General features: G+C 43.0%; 2 protein-coding genes across 5 annotated transcripts; one reads left to right on the forward strand and one right to left on the reverse strand.

Annotated features, from left to right (window-relative positions):
• Positions 1–2,168: 2,168 nt before the first annotated feature.
• On the reverse strand, positions 2,169–7,392 carry RPL9 (ribosomal protein L9). The gene is made up of 8 exons (XM_061471233.1): positions 7,283–7,392; positions 7,151–7,197; positions 6,959–7,074; positions 6,009–6,104; positions 5,555–5,687; positions 4,053–4,133; positions 3,486–3,604; positions 2,169–2,284 (listed from the first exon to the last, which is right to left on the reverse strand). The coding sequence occupies exons 2-7, from the start codon at positions 7,194–7,196 to the stop codon at positions 3,498–3,500; spliced, it is 579 nt and encodes a 192-aa protein (XP_061327217.1). The 5' UTR covers position 7,197; positions 7,283–7,392; the 3' UTR covers positions 2,169–2,284; positions 3,486–3,497.
• A 259-nt stretch (positions 7,393–7,651) lies between these two features.
• Positions 7,652–18,409, forward strand: LIAS (lipoic acid synthetase). Of its 4 annotated transcripts, XM_061471192.1 has the most exons (11): positions 7,665–7,890; positions 8,849–9,021; positions 9,737–9,830; positions 10,552–10,632; positions 10,842–10,998; positions 11,826–11,883; positions 12,988–13,116; positions 13,706–13,851; positions 15,593–15,663; positions 16,411–16,522; positions 17,428–18,409. In XM_061471192.1, the coding sequence occupies exons 1-11, from the start codon at positions 7,810–7,812 to the stop codon at positions 17,478–17,480; spliced, it is 1,155 nt and encodes a 384-aa protein (XP_061327176.1). In that variant the 5' UTR covers positions 7,665–7,809; the 3' UTR covers positions 17,481–18,409. The 4 variants fall into 4 exon arrangements, with proteins under 4 accessions (XP_061327195.1, XP_061327187.1, XP_061327176.1 ...); XM_061471203.1 differs by lacking the exon at positions 16,411–16,522 and having other exon boundaries at positions 7,657–7,890; XM_061471220.1 differs by lacking the exon at positions 8,849–9,021 and having other exon boundaries at positions 7,765–7,890.
• The last annotated feature ends 930 nt before the right edge of the window (positions 18,410–19,339 follow it).

A 19,339-nucleotide genomic window follows, 5' to 3' on the forward strand; every position in this document is an offset into this window, starting at 1 on the left:
CCTGGGCCAGCTTCTGACAACACCTCTAAAAGAACAAAATCAAGTTAGCTCCATTATCAACCACCATACCTGTATCTCTGACATACTGGGTGAACTAGAGATCAGATACTAACATTTTAAGCAAACGTAATTGGATCCACAGGGGACAAGTCGAAATAATCCAATCACTATTTTTCATCTCCAAAATGAGGCAGCCATAAAATTTTTTACTAGCAGAGACAATGAAGATGAATAGTAACTATTAATCTACTCATGGGAATGATTAATGTACTTCTAAATTTGACTTTTTCAGAGAAATAAATATATATTCTCACTTTAGATCTGGTCAACTGCCAGTGCAAGCCATAGGTGGGCTAAAACCATGAGTTTATTGCTATGGCTGCATTAAGCAAAAGCTACCAACCTAAGCATAATGTTCTTAAAGGGTAAATGAACCTCTCTCACATAAGACTTTTCAGGGATGAAACCCAGAGGTTTCCCTAGGTCTGGTTTTGGTTATCTCAAAATGAGCCCAACCCATTTTTCCCTGTGAACTGCACCATAATTCAAAATTCACATTGGCCTTTTCAGACCACTTCCCAGGCAGGTACCACACACCTCTGGAGAGGGGTAGTGAAGCTGCGCCAGAAACTCAAAGAGACGCAAGAATTGGTTATCAGTTGAATTCCCACTGCCCTCCTCTGCCTCATAACCTTCTTTTCCAGTGGCTAGTACCATTTTCAAGACACAATGCAACCCCCAACCAGCTCCCACTAGAAGCTAGTTACCTCAGTCTTATGGTTCCCAGAACACATGGACATACTTCATGCTGTACCCCAGCACCTCTGAAGAGATAAGGCACGTAAACACACTGCCTCTTGCAACTGCATCTGAACATGCAAGATAGCATCAAACGGAAGGTAAATGGCTATGATGATAAAGTAAACAATGATGTAAATGATAGTATTACAGCCACTTCGTAACAGGCTACTAGGGGCTTTGTGGAAGTGCTACTTTGAGGACAGATGACTGAATTGACTGACCCCCAAACTCCCAATACTTGCCTCAATCTTGAGTTTCAGTTCATAAATGTAGGAGATTATTTCTCCACTATATTTCAGATGCTTGTCAACATCACAGAACGTTCACTAATTCAAAAGGTAAGTACTAATATAACAATGAGGCACTCTACTGGCACAGAACAGCACAGTTGTCAGAAGACATCACCCAAAGACACTGACTAGATCAGCCTGAAGCTGGGAATTATTAAAAGCAGTAAACGTAAGAATTTTAGATGCAATTACACTTTTTGACAGATTAATAATTTGAAATCTGAACCTACTACCAGAAAGTCTGCAGGTGATACAATGTTTTATTAACATTTGGGTTTGGTTTTTGTCCCCTTCTCAGCATACTACATTGACAGGAAAACTCTTCAATTCCAAGTGTGCTGTGGGAGCCCACAGAATTTTAGAAGACTCCTTTAGCATTTCCATTTATCAAACTCTGCAGAATCACACAAGTGGGTGCTTTGGGAAATTGTGTGAATTTTAGGCACACCTAGGTGCTTTCCTCAATAGTAAGCTTTAGCTACTTGTTGCCAAGTAGGTTTCTGCACCATCCCAGCATTTTGTGTGACCCTTTTTTTCAAAATGGAATTCAACAAGTAACAACGTAGATTCTACTGTGGCACAAAAATCACACAACACTCCAATTACATGTTGCTACACAAGATCAGTAACCAAGAAATAAACAGAGCTCTATCCCCAAGATGACCCAGGTGGCGAAACTCAGCACTAAGCTCTGCCTGCACTCTGATGTCAAGCACTTGGTTTCCTTAGCTGAGCAAAATGCTAAGGCATCGTATTTTCATACTACTTCTTGTATTCTGTATCAATTTAAACGGCCTTATAAACCTTGTTCTACTGACCCCAGCTTTCGTTTTTATCTACTTCAGATTGTCATCTCAAGGCTGAACTCCCCTCCAGAAATTGTACAGGGAAATCATTTTTGCAGGCTGAGGCTCTGAAAGGATATGAAAGAACTCTAGTTCCCTTCTGTGAGAACAAAGCTTTCGTTATTTCTTAAAGCTTCGATTTAAAACTACCCCTTCCTGATTTTACACTGTGGGTCCACACTTGTAGTTCTTGGCAGAAAAGAAAAAGAAGAAAAAGAGAGAGGCCAGGATATGAAATACGTTATATTTTATTAAACCTCTCATGGTGCTTGAGTTTTGGATCAGATTCTTCAAGCTGGCACTTCCTGATACAATGTCTCATGGTGGTTTGTTTCAGGATCCAGGTAACTGCAAACAAAAAAGTTCAGAGATTTTAGCTTTAGGTTTTAGCACTGCAAATGTGAAAGTTTATAGATATGACAATTTACCTGATACATTTTAATGCGAGACAGACACTAACGGCTCAAAGCATTTGCTGAAGTTTATTCAGAGATTACTTAAAGATGCCTTCAAACACAACAGCTCCTGACTGTTTAGCAAGCAGGTAACAAGCTGTTCTATCATTTGAGGAACTCAGAACAGCACTAAAAATAATCTTTTTAGTAGCTTGCAAGTGTTAAAAAAGTTTATGCAATGCCCTTCCTCTGCATCCTCTGTCACAAGCTCAGGTTCAGAAGGCACACAGGCACACACTGATTTGAAAGTCAGCCTGTCTCATCCTACACAAGTGTTCTGCACCATGTACGAAACCACAGATAGCTGAAATGTATCAAACTCCTTTAGCAGTTGAAATTCTTAAGCCATCCCTAACCCCTTGTACTCATCTTCAGTAACAAATGTACACCCACAGCATAAATAATCCTTTCTGAACTGACCTTTGTTTACAAGGATTTATACACAAACTACACAGAAGACCTTTACAAGTAAATTACTCACTGAACACTGTTTTTAGTGAAGGCAGTATCCAACCAGGAGGAATACGAGCCTAAGAAAGTCTGCTCTGTAAACAGCTGTAAACCCATTTGTCATGCTGAGTTTAAATTCTCAGGCCCCATCATAACGGGCATTTACAGCATAGAATACAGCCGTCTGGAGCCAGGTATTTCTCCATCCAGTAGCATAATGCCAAGTTGATCATAAAATCAGATTACCGAATGGTTTGAGTTGGAAGGGACCTTAAAGATCACCCCACTCCCTGCCACAGGAAGCGGTATCTTCCACTAGACCAGGCTGCTCAAAGCCTCATCCAGCCTGGCCATGAACACTGCCAGGAACAGGGCAGCCACAGCTTCTCCGGGCAGCCCGTGCCAGTGCCTCACCAACCTCACAGTAAAAAGCACCCCATGACAAGAGATGGAAAGCTGCCAACAGAAGACCTAGCAAAATTTACGTCGATAAAACTGCTGCTGATGCCCTTTACAAGCACAACAACACCCCTCTTGGGAACCCACTTAACCCCAGCTTTGTGAAGCAGATAAACCTTGTCAAGTCCCCAGGTCAAGTAACTATTTCTACAAAGATGTACAAACTGTGTCAAAATGATACCAACCTATTAAGAGTTTTACTCATCTGCCTGCTGTACTGTTCCTTTCTCGGAGACATAGATACCATCCAAGAATTTCCTGATATCCTTGTTCTTGACTGTAGTGGCTTGCTGGATCAGGGCAGCTGCAGACAAAGCAAGAGCATGTGCACAAAGCAAGAGCACGTGCACAAAACAAAGAGGTCAACGTCAACTCATTTGTTTGCTCTCCAGTATTTCAACTAATGTATGAAACTGTCATCTGGAGAAAGGAATTACCAACCTGAAATCCTGTCAAGTCTAATGACAACATGACACATTGCACTCAGCCTGTCTCAGCTGTAACTGAGGGCAGTGACAGTTTACTACTGCACACCTGTACAACTGAAAAGCTGAAGAGTTTGGTACCAAAAAAGCCATCAAGATTGACTCAAAAAATCCCACAAGTTTCTGTGGACTTGAAGCAATTACAATGAATACAGTTCTGAGCTGTCGTTTACCTCAAGGTTTAAGAAAGATATTTTGCTAAGCTGACATCTTCAGATAAAAGCAGCCACATCATTGTATCTTCCCATCCCATTTACTTTCACAAACCTGAATTGGAGACCAATTCAATGTCATTCCCTTCAAGGATCAGCTCATCTTTTTGGGCTTGAGATACTGCACAGGAAACACCTACAGAAAGGAAAATGCACAATCCGTATTATTGGTAAGGGCATTAGTGTACTAAAGAAACAATATTTGTGTCCTGTCCCAGCTTGGAGCTCTAGAAAGCAGTATGCTAGGCAATAATTAGCTTCTGTGATTTTGTTAAGAGTTCCCCAAATCCCTTCCAGGGTTGCCCTCCCTCACAGTTTCAGAACTCAAAAGATCAGTGCAATTCATGCTCAGGATTGAAATCAACTACTTGGTATCCCTACTTAAATGTTACCACAACCCAGCATTAATCACCAACACTGCATAGAGGCCAGAGACCCTGCCAGCACGGCCTCACCAGCTAGGTGGTGCCATCTGCCACATGCTCATGGTCAGGAAGACAGAACTGGAGTAATCCCATCAAAAGTCGTTTAAAAAAAACCCTGCCTCTGACATGTCAAGCATCACATTTATACCAGCAACACTACAAATACTCACAAGAAGTAAACACTCGGACATTCAAGCACCTAACAGGAAACTTTCATTTGTGAGGAAAACAATACAAGTTTTTATAGTTTAATCTATTTGGTCAATAGATGTTAGCTTTTACACCAGGATTTGCTAGGATTTTACTGCCTTTGAAGTAAAAGCTGACTTAAAAAAGATCAACTACAATAGCCAACCCACCTCAATACCCCACAGTAAATCAAAGCCCCTGTAACTCCACACTGTATCTACCAGTGTTTCTGGACAAGTCTGATGCTTTCACCTAAAGCCACCCCAAAACACATTAAACATCCTTAACCATGCCTTCACCAGAAGTGGAACTACTAAAAAAAAAAAGGTTATGGGAAGTCTTCCCTACAGCCTTAAGGTAACCATGTTTGTGACATGTTTTGTCTTCCCCTTTCAGAAGTTTAACAAGTTCCATCACACACCTACTCTGTCAGGTATTTTGCTAAAACTGCTAGTATGCAAGACACAAAACCAACAGGTGAGATAACAGTTTTGCATACATGCTCCCAGGCAATCAGGAAATTCAAAGTACATCATCACTTGAAAGACCAAAAACATCATGTGGTGTGAAACTAATTCATGCGCAATATTTAAAACAGAAACACATCTAAAATTAAGCACCAACTATAAACGCTAAAGAGATCTCACAAAAATGAAAGTAAACACTGTGCTCCCTGCAACTCATATGAGAGTAACTAGCTCTGAATTAGTTATTAGCTACTAAGTAACTCTCATTACTAAAAATAAATTACTAAAACATTAATAATGTATCTTAACAGTGGTAAAAGTATCATCACAAGATTACATAAATTCAGACAGGCAAACACTGTTTCAATAGTCACTCACATCACCTGTTACCAGCAGCAGTACCCATATATATATATACCCATATAACTGAGAAACCCCAGTTACAAACAAGAATGTGCACCTGCAGCTCTGCTCACCTGGCCTCATGCGCACTCTGCGGATGTACTTCTCTCCCAGGAAGTTCCGGATTTCCACAAGGGAGCCGTTATCCTGTATAACCACGTTGATGGGAAAGTGAGCGTACACCGATCTCATCTTGTAACGAAAGCCCTGTGGTAAGAGACATTAGCAGATATTGAAACAGTACATGACCAAAAGGTAACACAGATGCATCGAGGTTACTGGAGAAATCCAACCCCAAGGTATAAGGAAAATAGTTTCCAAACAAGGGCAAGACATGGAGCCCAAGAGACATTCCTGCCTTCTTCCACCCACAGAACTTGTCTGACAGCAAGTGCAAGACAACAAAAGTAAAAATGAGAGAAAGCTCCATCCTGGATGCTTGGAAAAGCTCTCACTAAAGCGAGAAGCTGTTTATTGTTGTGAGTAACAAAAGTGACAGGAGTTACACCGTTTCAAAAGAAAACTTACCAGCGTGACACCCTTTATCATGTTTTGTACGTGACTGCAAATTGTGCGAACTGTTGCCAGTTCCTTTCTGTTACCCCACCACTTGTCCACACGTAGCTGGGTTAAAAAAAAAAAAATAAAAATAAAGCAAGCATTAACAAAGCTTTCAGCTGCACTTCAGAACTACGCCCAAAACGTTTATGTGACAAACCAAGAGTGAAAAGTTCAGATAAACTACTTACAAACACACCTAACAAAAGCACAAAAGGATTTGTTTGACAGATCACTGAAGGCTCACCTAGCTCAGGTCTTCCAAATTCTAACCCCCAGATGCAAGAGAAACATTTCTTATTAATGAAACACAAGGAAAAAAAAAAAATCTTCAAAGCAGCTGGGGCAATCTGACATCTTCAGCTGAGGGATGTATTAACGAATGCTAAATTCCAAAAATCAGTCTCCTATGTGTATCAACATTTAAACGAAACACTGTGTGTGGGCTCAGTGTTTTAATGACATACTAGATGCTTGCGAAAAAGTAGCTGAAATCAGCCACTTCTCCTCTTTTTGTGTAGTTTTTAAGACCACACAAAAATATCATGCAGTTATTCAGAAAACATTCTGATGAAACCTGACAATTCTGGAAGTTAAATGTGCACATTTAATCTAGCTAAAACTAACCCATTTATAAAACAATACATATAATGATCAACCCCTTTCCAAATAACTGTCTGTAACTAGAAAGGAAATCAAACAATAAATTGACTCCAACACCACAGAACTGCCAGACTCCCATGGTGCCCAAGGGGGTCCCATGAGATGAGTCTCTTTCAGAAAACAGTGAAATAAGGGAAAAATTACAAGCCATACTTTGCAACTTAACATTTCAGTTCAACCTCCTACACGACTGAGTTAAGGTAAGTGTAAAACTGCCCTCCCTCTGTGAGCAGGAAAACGACCTATGCAGCACTCACCTTCTTGTGCTTCTTTCCCAGGAGAGACAGCTCCACATTGATGTGGTTAAAATCCCTCTTCAGGGTTCCTCTGGGGCCCTTGACAATGACTGTCCGGCCCTTCAGCGACACACTGACTGGAAAGCACAGGCAGACACGCGTTACCCGGCTGTGGGGCCAGCACCACAACACGCCTTTCGACCGCACACGTACCTTGATCGGGGATGTCAACGGTCTGGTTGCTGAGAATGGTCTTCATTCTGCAAAGGACAACCGTAAGGTGCTGCACACCCTCAGGACAAGGCCCCCCCCTCCGCGCCCTTCCCGCTTCTCCGCCGCACGTACCCGGGAACGCTCAACTACGAAGCGCCCAGCCCCGGCCCCACCCGCTCTCAGCCGCCACGGGGCCGAGCTCCGCTCCCAACACGGGCACATCCCGCCCAGGCCCCAGAGGAGCGGCGGCCTCAGCATTCAGCTGAACGGCGGGGGCTAGCTCAGCTCCGGAACCGCCAGTGGAGAACAGAGGATGGCGCGTTCCAGGGGCCTCCCTCCCGCAGGGCTGGGGACAAGACGCGCCGGGAAGCTGCCCGTGCTGTGGTGGGACGCCCTGGGGCTGCCCGCGGCCGGTGGCCCCGGATGGCGTCGGATAGTGCCGCCGACCCCTCCTCACCTCGCAGCTGGCAGCGCGGAAAGAGGCAGCGCTTGACGTCATCACGTTCTTGTAGGCGCTCCCGGCCTCCTGACGCCATCACGTTAAGGTTGTCGTCCAAGAGGCAAGAGTAGCCGAAGCTCGATGAGCCGACCGAGGCTGGCAGGCGGCGTGGCGGAGCGCCGAGAGGATCGATCGAACTGGTATCTTCGCGGTCTCCGCCATGTCGCTGCTGCCGCGGGGCCGCTGCTGCGAGGCTGCCGCCACGGTCGCCCGGCGGCTGCTGGTGGGGACCCGGGCACGGGTGAGTCAGCGGCGCGCCAGGGCCGTGCGCTCCGGGGGGACTGCTGCACGGAGCGACGACGAGCCAGCCTCCGGGGCGGGGAGAGGAGCAGCACCCGGGACGGCGTCCCGGTGGCAAAGCATGGTGCTAATACCTTATCTCTTGAGGCGTGCGGGATGCCCGGCTGGGCCGTGGCAGCGGAGCTTCTCCGCGGGCAGAGCCGCAGGCAGCGCTGTCACCACACCGCTCCGGCGCTGCAGGGACGTGAGGAGGCCAGAGAGCGGTTGGGCCCGGGCATACACCAAGACGCTCAGAGCACACACAGAGGCACTCGGGAAACTGAGCCATGATCCCGTCTGCTTCTAATTCAGCTTCTGAGAACCGACTTCTGCTATGGTTCCGTCAAAATCAGTTACTGATTGGGCAGCGCACAGATAATCATCTCGACGTCTTGTTTTTGAGCTCTGAAATCGCAGATTAGTCCAAACGGTGTTATATCCGAAACCTATGTAACTTAGTTTGATGTTGACAGGATGAGGGGTGATGGTTTTAAACTGAAAGAGGGGAGAGGGGCTGGATGTGAGGAAAAAGATCTTTACAATGAGGGTGGTGAGGCACTGTCACGGGTTGCCCAAAGAAGTGGTGGATGCACCATCCCTGGAGGCATGCAAGGCCAGGCTGGATGTGGTGCTGGACAACCTGGTCTCGTTGAAGATGCCCCTGTTCATTGCAGGAGGGTTGGACCACATGAGCTTTGAGGGTCCCTTCCAAACCAAACTGTTCTATGATTCTCTATTTTGGAAGAGATCATGCTCAGCATCTGTTGCACATGACTTAAAATTAAGAAGAGAATTATATGTTTAACTTAAAGTCAATTGGGAAAATGCTGTGTACATTACCACCAGAAGCACAACTGGCTACTTAGTATATATTTCCAGTACATTTGTAATTTAATAAATCACAGTGTTGCTTCTTTTAGGTGTCTGGGAGCCATGTGTGTAACCAGTACACAACATCGGGTTCTTTGACAGAGCAAAAAAGAGAGTTTCTGCAAAGTGGACCAGACTTGCAAGACTTTGTATCTGGAGATCTGTCAGACAAGAGTGCATGGGCCGAGTATAAAGGCAACTTAAAGCGTCAGAAAGGAGAAAGGTAACCGTGATTTTAAACAAGTGTAGTTGCTTCCATGCGTTGTCTTGCATGTTTACTATTTGCTGCAAAATGTGCGTCACTAAATATTGTCACAGTGGCTTGCAAATGTCATGATTTTTCAAGAAAGAACAAACATGTTATTAACTTCAAATGCATAACAAAACATGAAGACAGGGTGGTATTTTCTCACTTGAGTGCCTGTGCTGTGGCCTGTATTAAATTACAAATATACATCAGTAGGTATGTGTACCCTACTTGGTGTTGAAAAAATATTATTGATGCAGTAAAAGACTAAATTGAAAAATCATAGAATCACAGAATGGTTTGTGTTGAAAGGAACCTTAAAGATCACCTAGTTCCACCCCCCTTGCCATGGGCAGGGACACCTTCCACTAGACCAGGTAGACTTTGACGGCTGCATTAATTATTTTAGTCTCCAGTGTGGTACTGTTAAATTCCACCAGTACAGGTGACAGTTTTAAACCTTCCAATGACGACAAACTCCTACTCTTGAATGTTGGGATGATGATCAATACAGAAGAGAGAAAGCTGTTATGACCATGAATGATGTTAATATTGGGGTTTGAGGTGCGTCAGTGTTTAAGGAACCTTTCCTAGTTGGGATCTGTAACAAATTAAAGTGGATCTATGAAATTAAAGGAAGCTTACCATGTAAATACTTTATTAATCTTTATGTTTCCTTGATGTTATTCAGGCTGCGACTGCCTCCATGGCTGAAAACAGAGATTCCCATGGGAAAGAACTACAATAAACTAAAGAATACCTTGAGAAGTTTAAATCTCCATACGGTAAATCTAGTGCCAACCAAGTTTTCATGTAGAAATAAGGAATTTTTTACAGATACAAAATTATTTCCATGTGGAGGACAGGTAGAAATGATGTTTTGCATGATCTTCAAGACTGAAACCAAGCCCAGTGCTGATCCTTTTTTCTGGCTGTGAATTTTACCCATAAAGGATGAAGACAGATCCATAGAGTATTTAGTGGTTTTCCTCCTATGGTTTTAAATACTATTGTTTACTATTTGCATCACCAGAGGGATCACATGATTCTATGTGTTGACTGGTTTTAGTGGAAACACATACAGTTTCAGAGTTACAGACATGCTTTGTATAAAAAGAAATTCTGGAGATTTGTTTCATTCAATATACCTTCTAGATGCTAAAAAATGGTGGGTATAAAATGCATGGAGAGCTTTTTTCCTTTTTTTTTCAGAGTAAGATCAATGTTAATGACAATCTGTGATAATTAATAAGGCAGTTACACGGTGGAGGAGTTTTTGGGGTTGTGAAGTAGAGGAAAAGAATGATAATGGATGTCATGAAACTCTTCCCGTCTCTTTTACTAACTTTTTAAAGAACAGCATGTAACTCTCTTAATCTTCACATTTATCACAGAAGGAATTATGTTTTCTTTGTAAGCTACTGTTGAAATTGGTTGATAATATAATAATAATTTTCAATAATAATACAGAAAAAAGACAGGTACTTTACTGTCTTTTACCTTTAGGTATGTGAAGAAGCACGTTGTCCCAACATTGGTGAATGCTGGGGAGGTGGTGAATACGCTACAGCTACAGCTACTATTATGGTAAGTCATTAACCATTTCTTAAGTATTCTATTAATGTTTGGGCTGTTGTAGCATATTGTTGGATCTCTACTGTAGTGGAGCAGGGTTCTAACAAGAAATTTAGAGTAAAGCACCAACCTAGTTGTTTTGCTTAGTACTGGTTTCTGTTCCTCAGCTGAACAGTAGTGATGTGTACAATATAAAGGTAGGAACGTCTTTCCCATTTCAGCTGATGGGTGACACATGCACTAGAGGTTGCAGATTTTGTTCAGTGAAGACAGCAAAAAATCCACCTCCCCTGGATCCGGAGGAGCCTTACAACACAGCAAAGGCCATAGCTGAGTGGGGCTTGGACTACGTTGTCTTGACGTCTGTGGACAGGGATGGTTAGTATCTTGTCTCTCATCTCTTCAGTCTAAGCTCGCATATGCATTACATGGGGTAAACACAGACCTCGCTAAACATCATTCAGCACTATTGTTAAGGATTGCTGTTGTAAAGGAGTCAACAGTGCTGAAACTTTGGAAAGTTTCTACATATTCTTAGCATTTCTTTATGTCTGGAAAAATATAACAGAAGTTATACTGTTATTAAACATCAAGAATATTTAGAATATACTAAATATTTTTTTTCCAAAATACATACCTATACACTGTGTTCTGTTACTTGATTAGCAAAAAAAAAAAACGACCCACATACAATACCATTCCAGAACTTCCTTCTAAAAACTAAACCCAGAATACATTACACAAAACAAATCTGACAGTTGTCTTTTTCTAACATTGTAGTAGCTATATAAGAATGCAAAACCATTATAAAGACTGTTGAGGGTGGTGGTGTGTCTAACAGCTTCTAAGTGGCTTATGACAGAAAAACAATAATATACGTATATATATTTAATTTTTTGTAGAACTGTTTCTCAGACCAAAACCATAAATAGATAAAGCCATTCTGTGCCCAGTGAAACCTAAAGACAGGTTCACTGGGAGTAAACATTTAACTGCTGCCCTAGATGAGCACAGTTTGACTTTGTGCAGAGCAAGATTTCGTAGAATATCCATTGTAAGCCTTTGGCAAAAGAGGTGAGAGAAGACTGGGGTTTGAATTCTTCGTTATTCTGCATTTAAATGTGAATCTTTACAGTTTTGGTGGTTTTGCTAATAAGTAAATACTTTGAACAGGAAGGTTAACTGAATAATTGAAATGCTTCTAGATATGCCTGACGGTGGAGCAGAACACTTTGCAAAGACTGTCTCTCATCTGAAAGAAAGGTATATCATTAATCTCTTACTGTTATTGTTAAAACGTTAGAGTGTGGTATTGCATATAGGCCAGAAATGCCTTTAGCTGGATTATTCCAGGGGCCATGCAAATACAGAAGTCTGCCTTTAGTCTGTCTGTGACCCCTTTTTTTGTTTGGTGGTTGGGTTTTTTTGGTTTTGTTTTGGTTTTTTGGTTTGGTTTTTTTTTCCTGTTTTTCGTCTTTCTCATATAATGCCCACAGAGTATTTTGAATTTAGATACAATTCCAATTTAGCCCAGGCTTGTTTAAAGCTAAGCACTGGATTGTTTGAAGAGGCAGCTGGTTTACCAGGAAATGAGCACATACTTTCGGGGTGTGTTCACTCTTGAAGCTTGGGGCTCAGAGTGGATTTAGGTAACAGTGACACACATGACAGAAGAAGTCAGGTTTCTCTGCCAGCAGTGGTCAGTGCTTTGTATTTCCTCACAGTAACTGTTTCTGTGATTGTACCTCCCTGCTCTCCTTGCTTTTCAGCCTTCACTCTGCATCCATGGGCGCCCTGTACCCCAGTTCATAGCACGCTTGTCTACCAGCAGATTTAATTCATATGAGCTCATTTCAGTCCTTTTCCAGTATATCCTGGGAGCCGAAAGGCTCCTGCAGTCTTCCCACCTGTCTTTTTGAGCTGACATCTGGTTCCTGGACACAGATGAGACGCCAGGGCAATAACGCTGTCTCTTGCCCCAGTAGGCAGGCTTATAGCTTTTCCGTGTTTTAGAGCTCTGATATTTAAGCTCAAGTTAACCCACAACAAATGCACATGAAAAAACACGTATAATTAGTGAATGTGCTCATTTAAGAGACTCGGAATCGCTTTTATGCTCATTATTTGGCTTACTTTCTATTTCAGCTGACACAGTAAAATCAGGAATTGTCTTGTTTTGTTTTGTTTGAATTGTAGTAGAAGTATTTGCAGAAATATTTTGGTTTAGAATTGTATCCTGAATTAACTTCCCTTAGTACCTGTGCTGATCAGAGCATCATTTACATTTGGGTTTTTGCTGTGTTGAGATTTTTAACAACAGTGATGCAGACCCCCCAGGTGTGTGCTCTTTTTTCCTCTGCTTTCCAGGAATTCAAAGATCCTGGTAGAATGCCTCACTCCCGATTTTCGGGGGGATCTGCAGGCTGTAGAGAAGGTAGCGCTGTCGGGGCTGGACGTGTACGCTCACAACGTGGAGACAGTGCCGGCGTTACAGAGGTGAGCAGCGGCAGTGTCTAAAAGCGCGAGCAGACGCGGTGCTTTGTGGCAGACCCGTGTGTGAAGGGGGCAGTCGGGGCCATGTATCCATAGCGGCGTTAAGGCCGCACTGAGCTGCGGCTGCCGTTCCCGGCCGGGCCGGGCCAGGACAAGACGGGACACGACAGCACAGGCCGCGGCCCGAGCCCTGAGGCGCGGGGTGAAATGGCGCGGGGGGCGCCGCCAGCCGTGCCCGCTCCCAGGCTGCCCCGCGCGCCGCGCCGCCGCCGTGCCCGCCGCCCGCCGGCAGAGGGCGCTCGCGGCCCGGCCCCGGGGTGGTCCTCGGGCGGTGTCGTGTCGTGTCGTGTCGTGTCGTGTGGTGTCGTGTGTGTTCCGGCGCCGCGCTGCCGGGGGGAGCCGCGCCTCGGCTCCCCGCGTCCTCCCCGCCGCCCCTCCGGGGGCTCGGTGTGGGTACTTGCACGGGGGGTCAAACCGCACAGCGGCACCCTGCAAGTTGCCGTTTTCAGTTGGTAGAAGGTAGCAGGACGCTCCTCTCGGCATCTCTAACTTCTTTGACCCTTTTCCCCGCTCGCGCTGACGCTGCGAAAAGGAAGGTCCGTGATCCCCGAGCCAACTTTGAGCAGTCCCTACGTGTGCTGAAGCACGCCAAAGAGGTCCAGCCCCGCGTCATCACTAAAACCTCCATTATGCTGGGGCTAGGTGAGGCAGATGAACAAGTATATTCCACGATGAAATGTAAGTTGGTGTTGAAACACGTGCCAGAATTCACAAGTATGAATTTTATTGTCCTGGAAAACAATTGTAAGCATCTTTGCCTCAACATGAAAAGCAGCTTGCTCCTGCTGGTGCAGGAGACATGTTCTAAGCTTTACTAGGCAAAAAAAAACCACAAGTTTCATGACTATCTCAATATTGAAGTTTCATGTTCAGTGACTTTTGTTAAGAAAAATGGAACTTCTGAAATGTTTTGCCTTCATATGGCTTTCAGATGCAATTTAACAGGTAGATCCAGCTTGACTTGATTTCAGTGGAAATTATAACTCATTTTGTGTGACTATATTGACATTCTTATCTTTGCAATACTTAAATAATGGGCTTGCAACATAGTTGCCTTATTGTGCATTGTTTTTAGAAACAGCAGGCCTGATTGTTTAAAATAATTTGTTTCATCTTACTTAGCACAAAACCAGTTATTATCCTTGGAGCTGTAGCATGTTGTTATGTTTCCATGTAAATGTATTTTTAAGAGGAGAAAATTTCACAGCAGTAACTGAATGCAATGTGCTTGTAAGAAGAAGCAGTTTATAAATCCTCTGGTATTTCTCCCCTATCCTGGAAGAATGTCTATCCAGTACTTTGTGTACAACAACCCATACTTGGAATGCAGTGATAGCATCTAGTTTTTCTGCAGCTGTCCCAAAATACAGACCATAAAATTATAGTTCCTGATTTTTCCTTTCTTCCTGCCTAGTATTTCCTAGCCACAAGAATATGAAATTTCAGATTCAGTGCCATTTGTTTTCAGGCCACATTTATGGCTGTATTTGGAGACAAACTCGTATCTGCACCATTCATTCAGTTACTCTGATTTTGTTCCCCCTCCATCCCCTGGGTATGGGTTAAAGAACATGTAAATGTGCTGAGACTGAACCACTTGCTTTACAGAACTGTATCAATCTAAACAGAGGTGCTAGGGCAACAGTGAGTATAATGCTGTGGTCAAAACACTGTCTTTTTCTTCCTGTTTGATGTGGGGCAACCACTCCAAGTAGCCAGAAAATAAATGGAGATGTTTGTGCAAAATGTGACTCCTCAGCTATCCCTTTGTTCAGAATACCCCTCTAGCTGCAGTGAACATGGTTGTTTGGGCAAGCTGACTATAAAGAGGCTGGGTTTCCCTCTGTAAGCAACTACCTGAAGACATGTGCAGTAGTATATACTGACATTTTAGCAGACAAAGTTTGAGATTCTGCAGGCATCAAACTAGTGTACATCCCAAGTGTGTAAAACTGGCTAAAGATGTTTGTGATGTCCCCTGATGTATAGCTCTTTAGAACTGTCCATATCTTTGCGCCATCAGGTCTCTTGAAACAGTGTAGAAGTGCCAACTGTATGTGCATGCATCCATTCTTTTGTGAAATGAAGGCTGTGACCTAAAGACACAATGCGAATCAGTAAGATAAAAAAAGATGAGAACATGTCACCTCTGCAGTGAGGCACATGACTGCAGTGAGTGCAGCACAACACTATTCTCTCTGGCTTTTGACTGGGAAGCTCCGGTCTTGCAGCAACATCAGGGTGAGGTGTGTGGCTGCTGCTCATCAAGGCTGCAGGTTCCCTTCACTGCAGAGCAGAATGTAACCCCTGCAGGCTGCTGCAGCCTGACCTTTGTTCACACTTGGAAGGAGGCTGTTTTCTAATTGCTGACAGGCCCTTGTGATCCTTCTGCCACTAACAGGGAATTCTCTTTTTCCAGTGTTGCGGGAAGCAGATGTGGATTGTTTGACCCTAGGACAGTACATGCAACCAACAAAACGTCACTTAAAGGTAAAAATGCCTTTAATTTCCAGACAGTGTTATGGCCTGCACCGTGCACACTCCTCCTTCTAAACTGAGGGTTGGTATGCATTCTTACCTTAACTGCCCTTCCTTGTTTAACCTGATCTTCATTTATTATGGACTCCTCACTAAAAATTACCTCAGCCATCTAATCTTTTCCATCTTCTGCAGACTGCCCACTGCTACTTTCTGCTCTTAGCTGGGGAGATAGCTGGAGCTGAGGCATGATTCTGGAAAACAAGAGTATCAGTGTATGTCTCAAATGTAATGGTTCAGGCAGGCTCCCCTTCACAACCTCATAGGCTCTCCCTTAGTGGTCCTGCTTGAGCTAGGGAAATAAACCATTTTCTCCTTCTGTCCTCTGTCTGGAGCTTGTGTCTCTGTTCAGGTACTGTGTTTCACTGAAACGTCTGTCAGTGAAGAGATTTGTAGGACTATTGCGCTTCTTTTACTTGGACAGAAAAAGGTTTGCTCAAAAGGACTGCTCAAAAACAGAGTGAAGAAAATGATAAAGCAACGACTAGAAATTAAACTTCATAAACTTTTCAGCTAAATTTGAAAAGCAAATAAAATGCATTCTGCTGGTAGAAAGCAGAGAAAATTCAGTTTGTGGCTTGCCTGCCAAAGTTCTGGAGATTTTGAACTTGCCATGTAACTGTGTTTAATTTCACTACATGCTAGCTGTAGCCATGTCCTTGCATTCATACCTGATCAAAATTAATTCTTTTCAATCAGGTTGAGGAGTACATAACTCCTGAAAAATTTAAGTACTGGGAAAAAATAGGAAATGATCTTGGATTCCATTACACTGCTAGTGGGCCGTTAGTGCGCTCCTCCTACAAAGCAGGTAATTACTGACAAGCATGAGATTCTTTAGCACATAACGTTTTATTCTATGAAGTTGAAATGGTGAAGTACTATGTGCAAAGCTCACTTTTTTTTTTTTAATTATTTATGTTTCCTGTCTTCCATAGGTCACCTGCATGCATCAGTATGACACTGACTGGTAGTTGTACAATTGCTGCTGCTTAAGTTAGTTTTTTGCAAACTAGTTTGTGCTATAATTGATGTGTGAGGCAGGATAAAGAGTACCAGTTTGCAAGTTTTCCTTTATATTCTGCCTCTTGGATGCTTCAGGCTTTAATGGGGCCCTTTGCTGTTTGTGATGTGTTGCTCTAGGCAGAATTTATTTACAGTGCTTAGAAATAATTAGACATGCTTATGGGAGTATCTTTCTGACAAAGCACTGGGTGTTAAGTAACAGCTGATACTAATGGAACTGCTATGTAGGTCCAACATCCTGCTTTTCCTTAAGAAGAGAGTAGAGAAGACTCATCTGGGGCACCTTTACTTCTCAGACAGCTTTAATGCCAGCTCAAACATGAGCTTATAGCAGGTTTCACTATAAGTTGCTGATACTTTATGAAATTGGAATTAATTTTTAATGGATTCAATTGCCACTGCCTGTTGGGAAACACAATACAGCAGAGATACTTCATCAAATTGAACACAAGGAAAACCAGCATTTAGAGGTGGAGGGGTTGGTTGTTGGGTTACAGGTTTTGGTGGTTTTTTTTTTACATCCCTGCTATATGTATTGAAAGTGCTGTTGTACAGAACTGAGTTACTATAAAATATTGGTAAGAACAATTACCTTGTAGAATAGAATACTCACATTACAAAAAAATGTGTATTGTTTTATTTCATTGAAATACCTACAAATCATTTTGGTGCTTTTTTGCCTTTTAATAGGTGAATTCTTCTTGAAGAACTTGGTAGAAAAAAGAAAGACAAAAGCCATTTGAAAATACGAATGAACCTATTTAAAGCAGCCAGTTTAGAGGATCCTCTTTTCAGCCCATAATTACGCTCTGTTCCAGAAATGCAGAAGACCAGATGGTGGATGCATGAATAAACTTACTATCTTTCCAGAACACACTTCTCTCACCAAAGCGCTCCACATTATTTTACCTCATTCCTTCTGGCAAGGCTACAACTACATAGTACGTGTAGTGTTCAGCAGAAGGTCAGAAGATAGAACTGTGTGATAGGACTGTGACTGATTTTGCAAGAGTGATGGAAATGAGGTGGAAGAAATGTAAGTTGAAAAAAAATAATACTGCTTTAAGTAAACAGGTTTGATACCACCATCAGAATTGCTGCTGTTTATACTTGTGAAGGTGCTAATAGTAATGTGAAAGGTACTGGTATTTTGGTGTATCTTACTGTTGGGTAACATGAGCTTGTAAGGGCTCTGGGAACTAGAGGAGTTCTAAAGAAAGCTTGTGTGCATGACAAAGGACCAGATTAGGGCTGTTTGAGCTACCCTGAGAAGATGTGTAATAGACCTTAAAGAGATGGTATCTCTTATCCCCATCTTAAGAAAATGAGATGTACCATTCTCATAGCTCATAAGAAAAGCACTTTTCAGGTGCTTGCATGTCTTAAAAGCATGAGCCTTGGTAAACACAAGGCATCAAGTTGAAAGAAAGCAACAGCCCTCTGTGGCAAGACAACTAACCTTGTGTAGATACCATAGAATTGAAACCACGTGGAAACTGAGTTGCCATAACAGCATAAATATAGCCACCCCTGGCTTGGGTGTGTGACCGTAACAGACTCCACCGAGTTGCACAGGTGCTGCTTTGGTATGGGTCTGTAGGACTGCTGCTATTCTGTACCATGCTTCTGTGCCATAGGTATTGTCCGTCATTAAAGGAGAGTTAAAAACCCAGTCTGAGGGTATGGTGTTGTGTTTGATGGGTCTGGTGACCTGCCCCCTTGAGACAGAGTCTGGCTGTTAAAACTGAACTGTGTCATGGATGAAATGTGAAACCTATGAAGCTCAAGCAGAAATAAAACCATGGCTTATGGTACAGTAGCAACTGTAAACTCTTCTCTACACATTCATGATAGTTCAAAGTGCATCTCTGCCTAATAATTCTCAGCTGTTTGCAGTGGCCACAAGATACCATTTTGAACTGGCTTCAGCTCTATCTTCATGAAGTTATTTGGGAAACATGCCAGCAATTTACTGTCTGGCCCCAAACTCTCATCATGCAGGTAATCCTAGGGCTGGCTGTGGTAAGTTACTGTAACAAAACTAACTGTAGCCTGTATGAAGGAAAGTGAGTGAACCTTCCACCCACCCCCTGCTCAGCAAAATGTTAGAAGGAAAATGGCTTATCGGCTTTTAGTATAGAAAAGAGACTCAATATTGTCATGAACAACAAAAACCAGATGATAGGACTGGGCCAGTGATGTACAACTGACTTCACAAAATGAATTACAGCAATAGTAAAGCATTATGAAGAAAAGTAGCCTTGAGCTAGAAGAAGTGTACTAATTAAACAGCGTAAATTATGGGAAGAGAAACCTGAGCCATGAGGAATGGGGGGGGGGGGGGAGAAACAAGTCTCACTAGCTGTACTTTGTAAAGGCAGAGAGAAAGGCAAGGCTGCTTTTTTAATAAATAAGTAAAAGTTTGACCACTAATCTTGGAACCATTTTGAGTAAAAAATGCCCTGCTTCAACTGAAGTAACCTGAATAACAGAGCTCTCCCTCCACTTTTCACTGCTCCCTCCACTTTTCACTGCTCCCTCCACCACAGCAGGCAGGGAGGGAGGGGTAGGTGCAACAATAATCCCAGGGTACCCACGTTTT

The sequence above is a fragment of the Pezoporus flaviventris genome, unplaced genomic scaffold, assembly GCF_033815535.1.
Source record: "Pezoporus flaviventris isolate CSIRO_AGI_PZ_B2104156 unplaced genomic scaffold, CSIRO_AGI_Pfla_v1 ptg000002l, whole genome shotgun sequence".
In the NCBI taxonomy this organism is placed as follows: Eukaryota; Metazoa; Chordata; class Aves; order Psittaciformes; family Psittacidae; genus Pezoporus; species Pezoporus flaviventris.

Excerpts from the sequence above, each read along its gene's own strand:
- RPL9 (XM_061471233.1), bottom strand. The coding sequence starts at position 7,196 with ATGAAGACCATTCTCAGCAACCAGACCGTTGACATCCCCGATCAAG. Across the intron at positions 7,075-7,150 it reads CGTTGACATCCCCGATCAAG|TCAGTGTGTCGCTGAAGGGC; the intron begins GTACGTGTGCGG and ends TGTGCTTTCCAG. Across the intron at positions 4,134-5,554 it reads CAGAGTGCGCATGAGGCCAG|GTGTTTCCTGTGCAGTATCT; the intron begins GTGAGCAGAGCT and ends TCCTTTCTGTAG.
- LIAS (XM_061471192.1), top strand. The coding sequence starts at position 7,810 with ATGTCGCTGCTGCCGCGGGGCCGCTGCTGCGAGGCTGCCGCCACGGTC. Across the intron at positions 13,117-13,705 it reads ACAGTGCCGGCGTTACAGAG|GAAGGTCCGTGATCCCCGAG; the intron begins GTGAGCAGCGGC and ends CGCTGCGAAAAG. Across the intron at positions 15,664-16,410 it reads CAACAAAACGTCACTTAAAG|GTTGAGGAGTACATAACTCC; the intron begins GTAAAAATGCCT and ends CTTTTCAATCAG.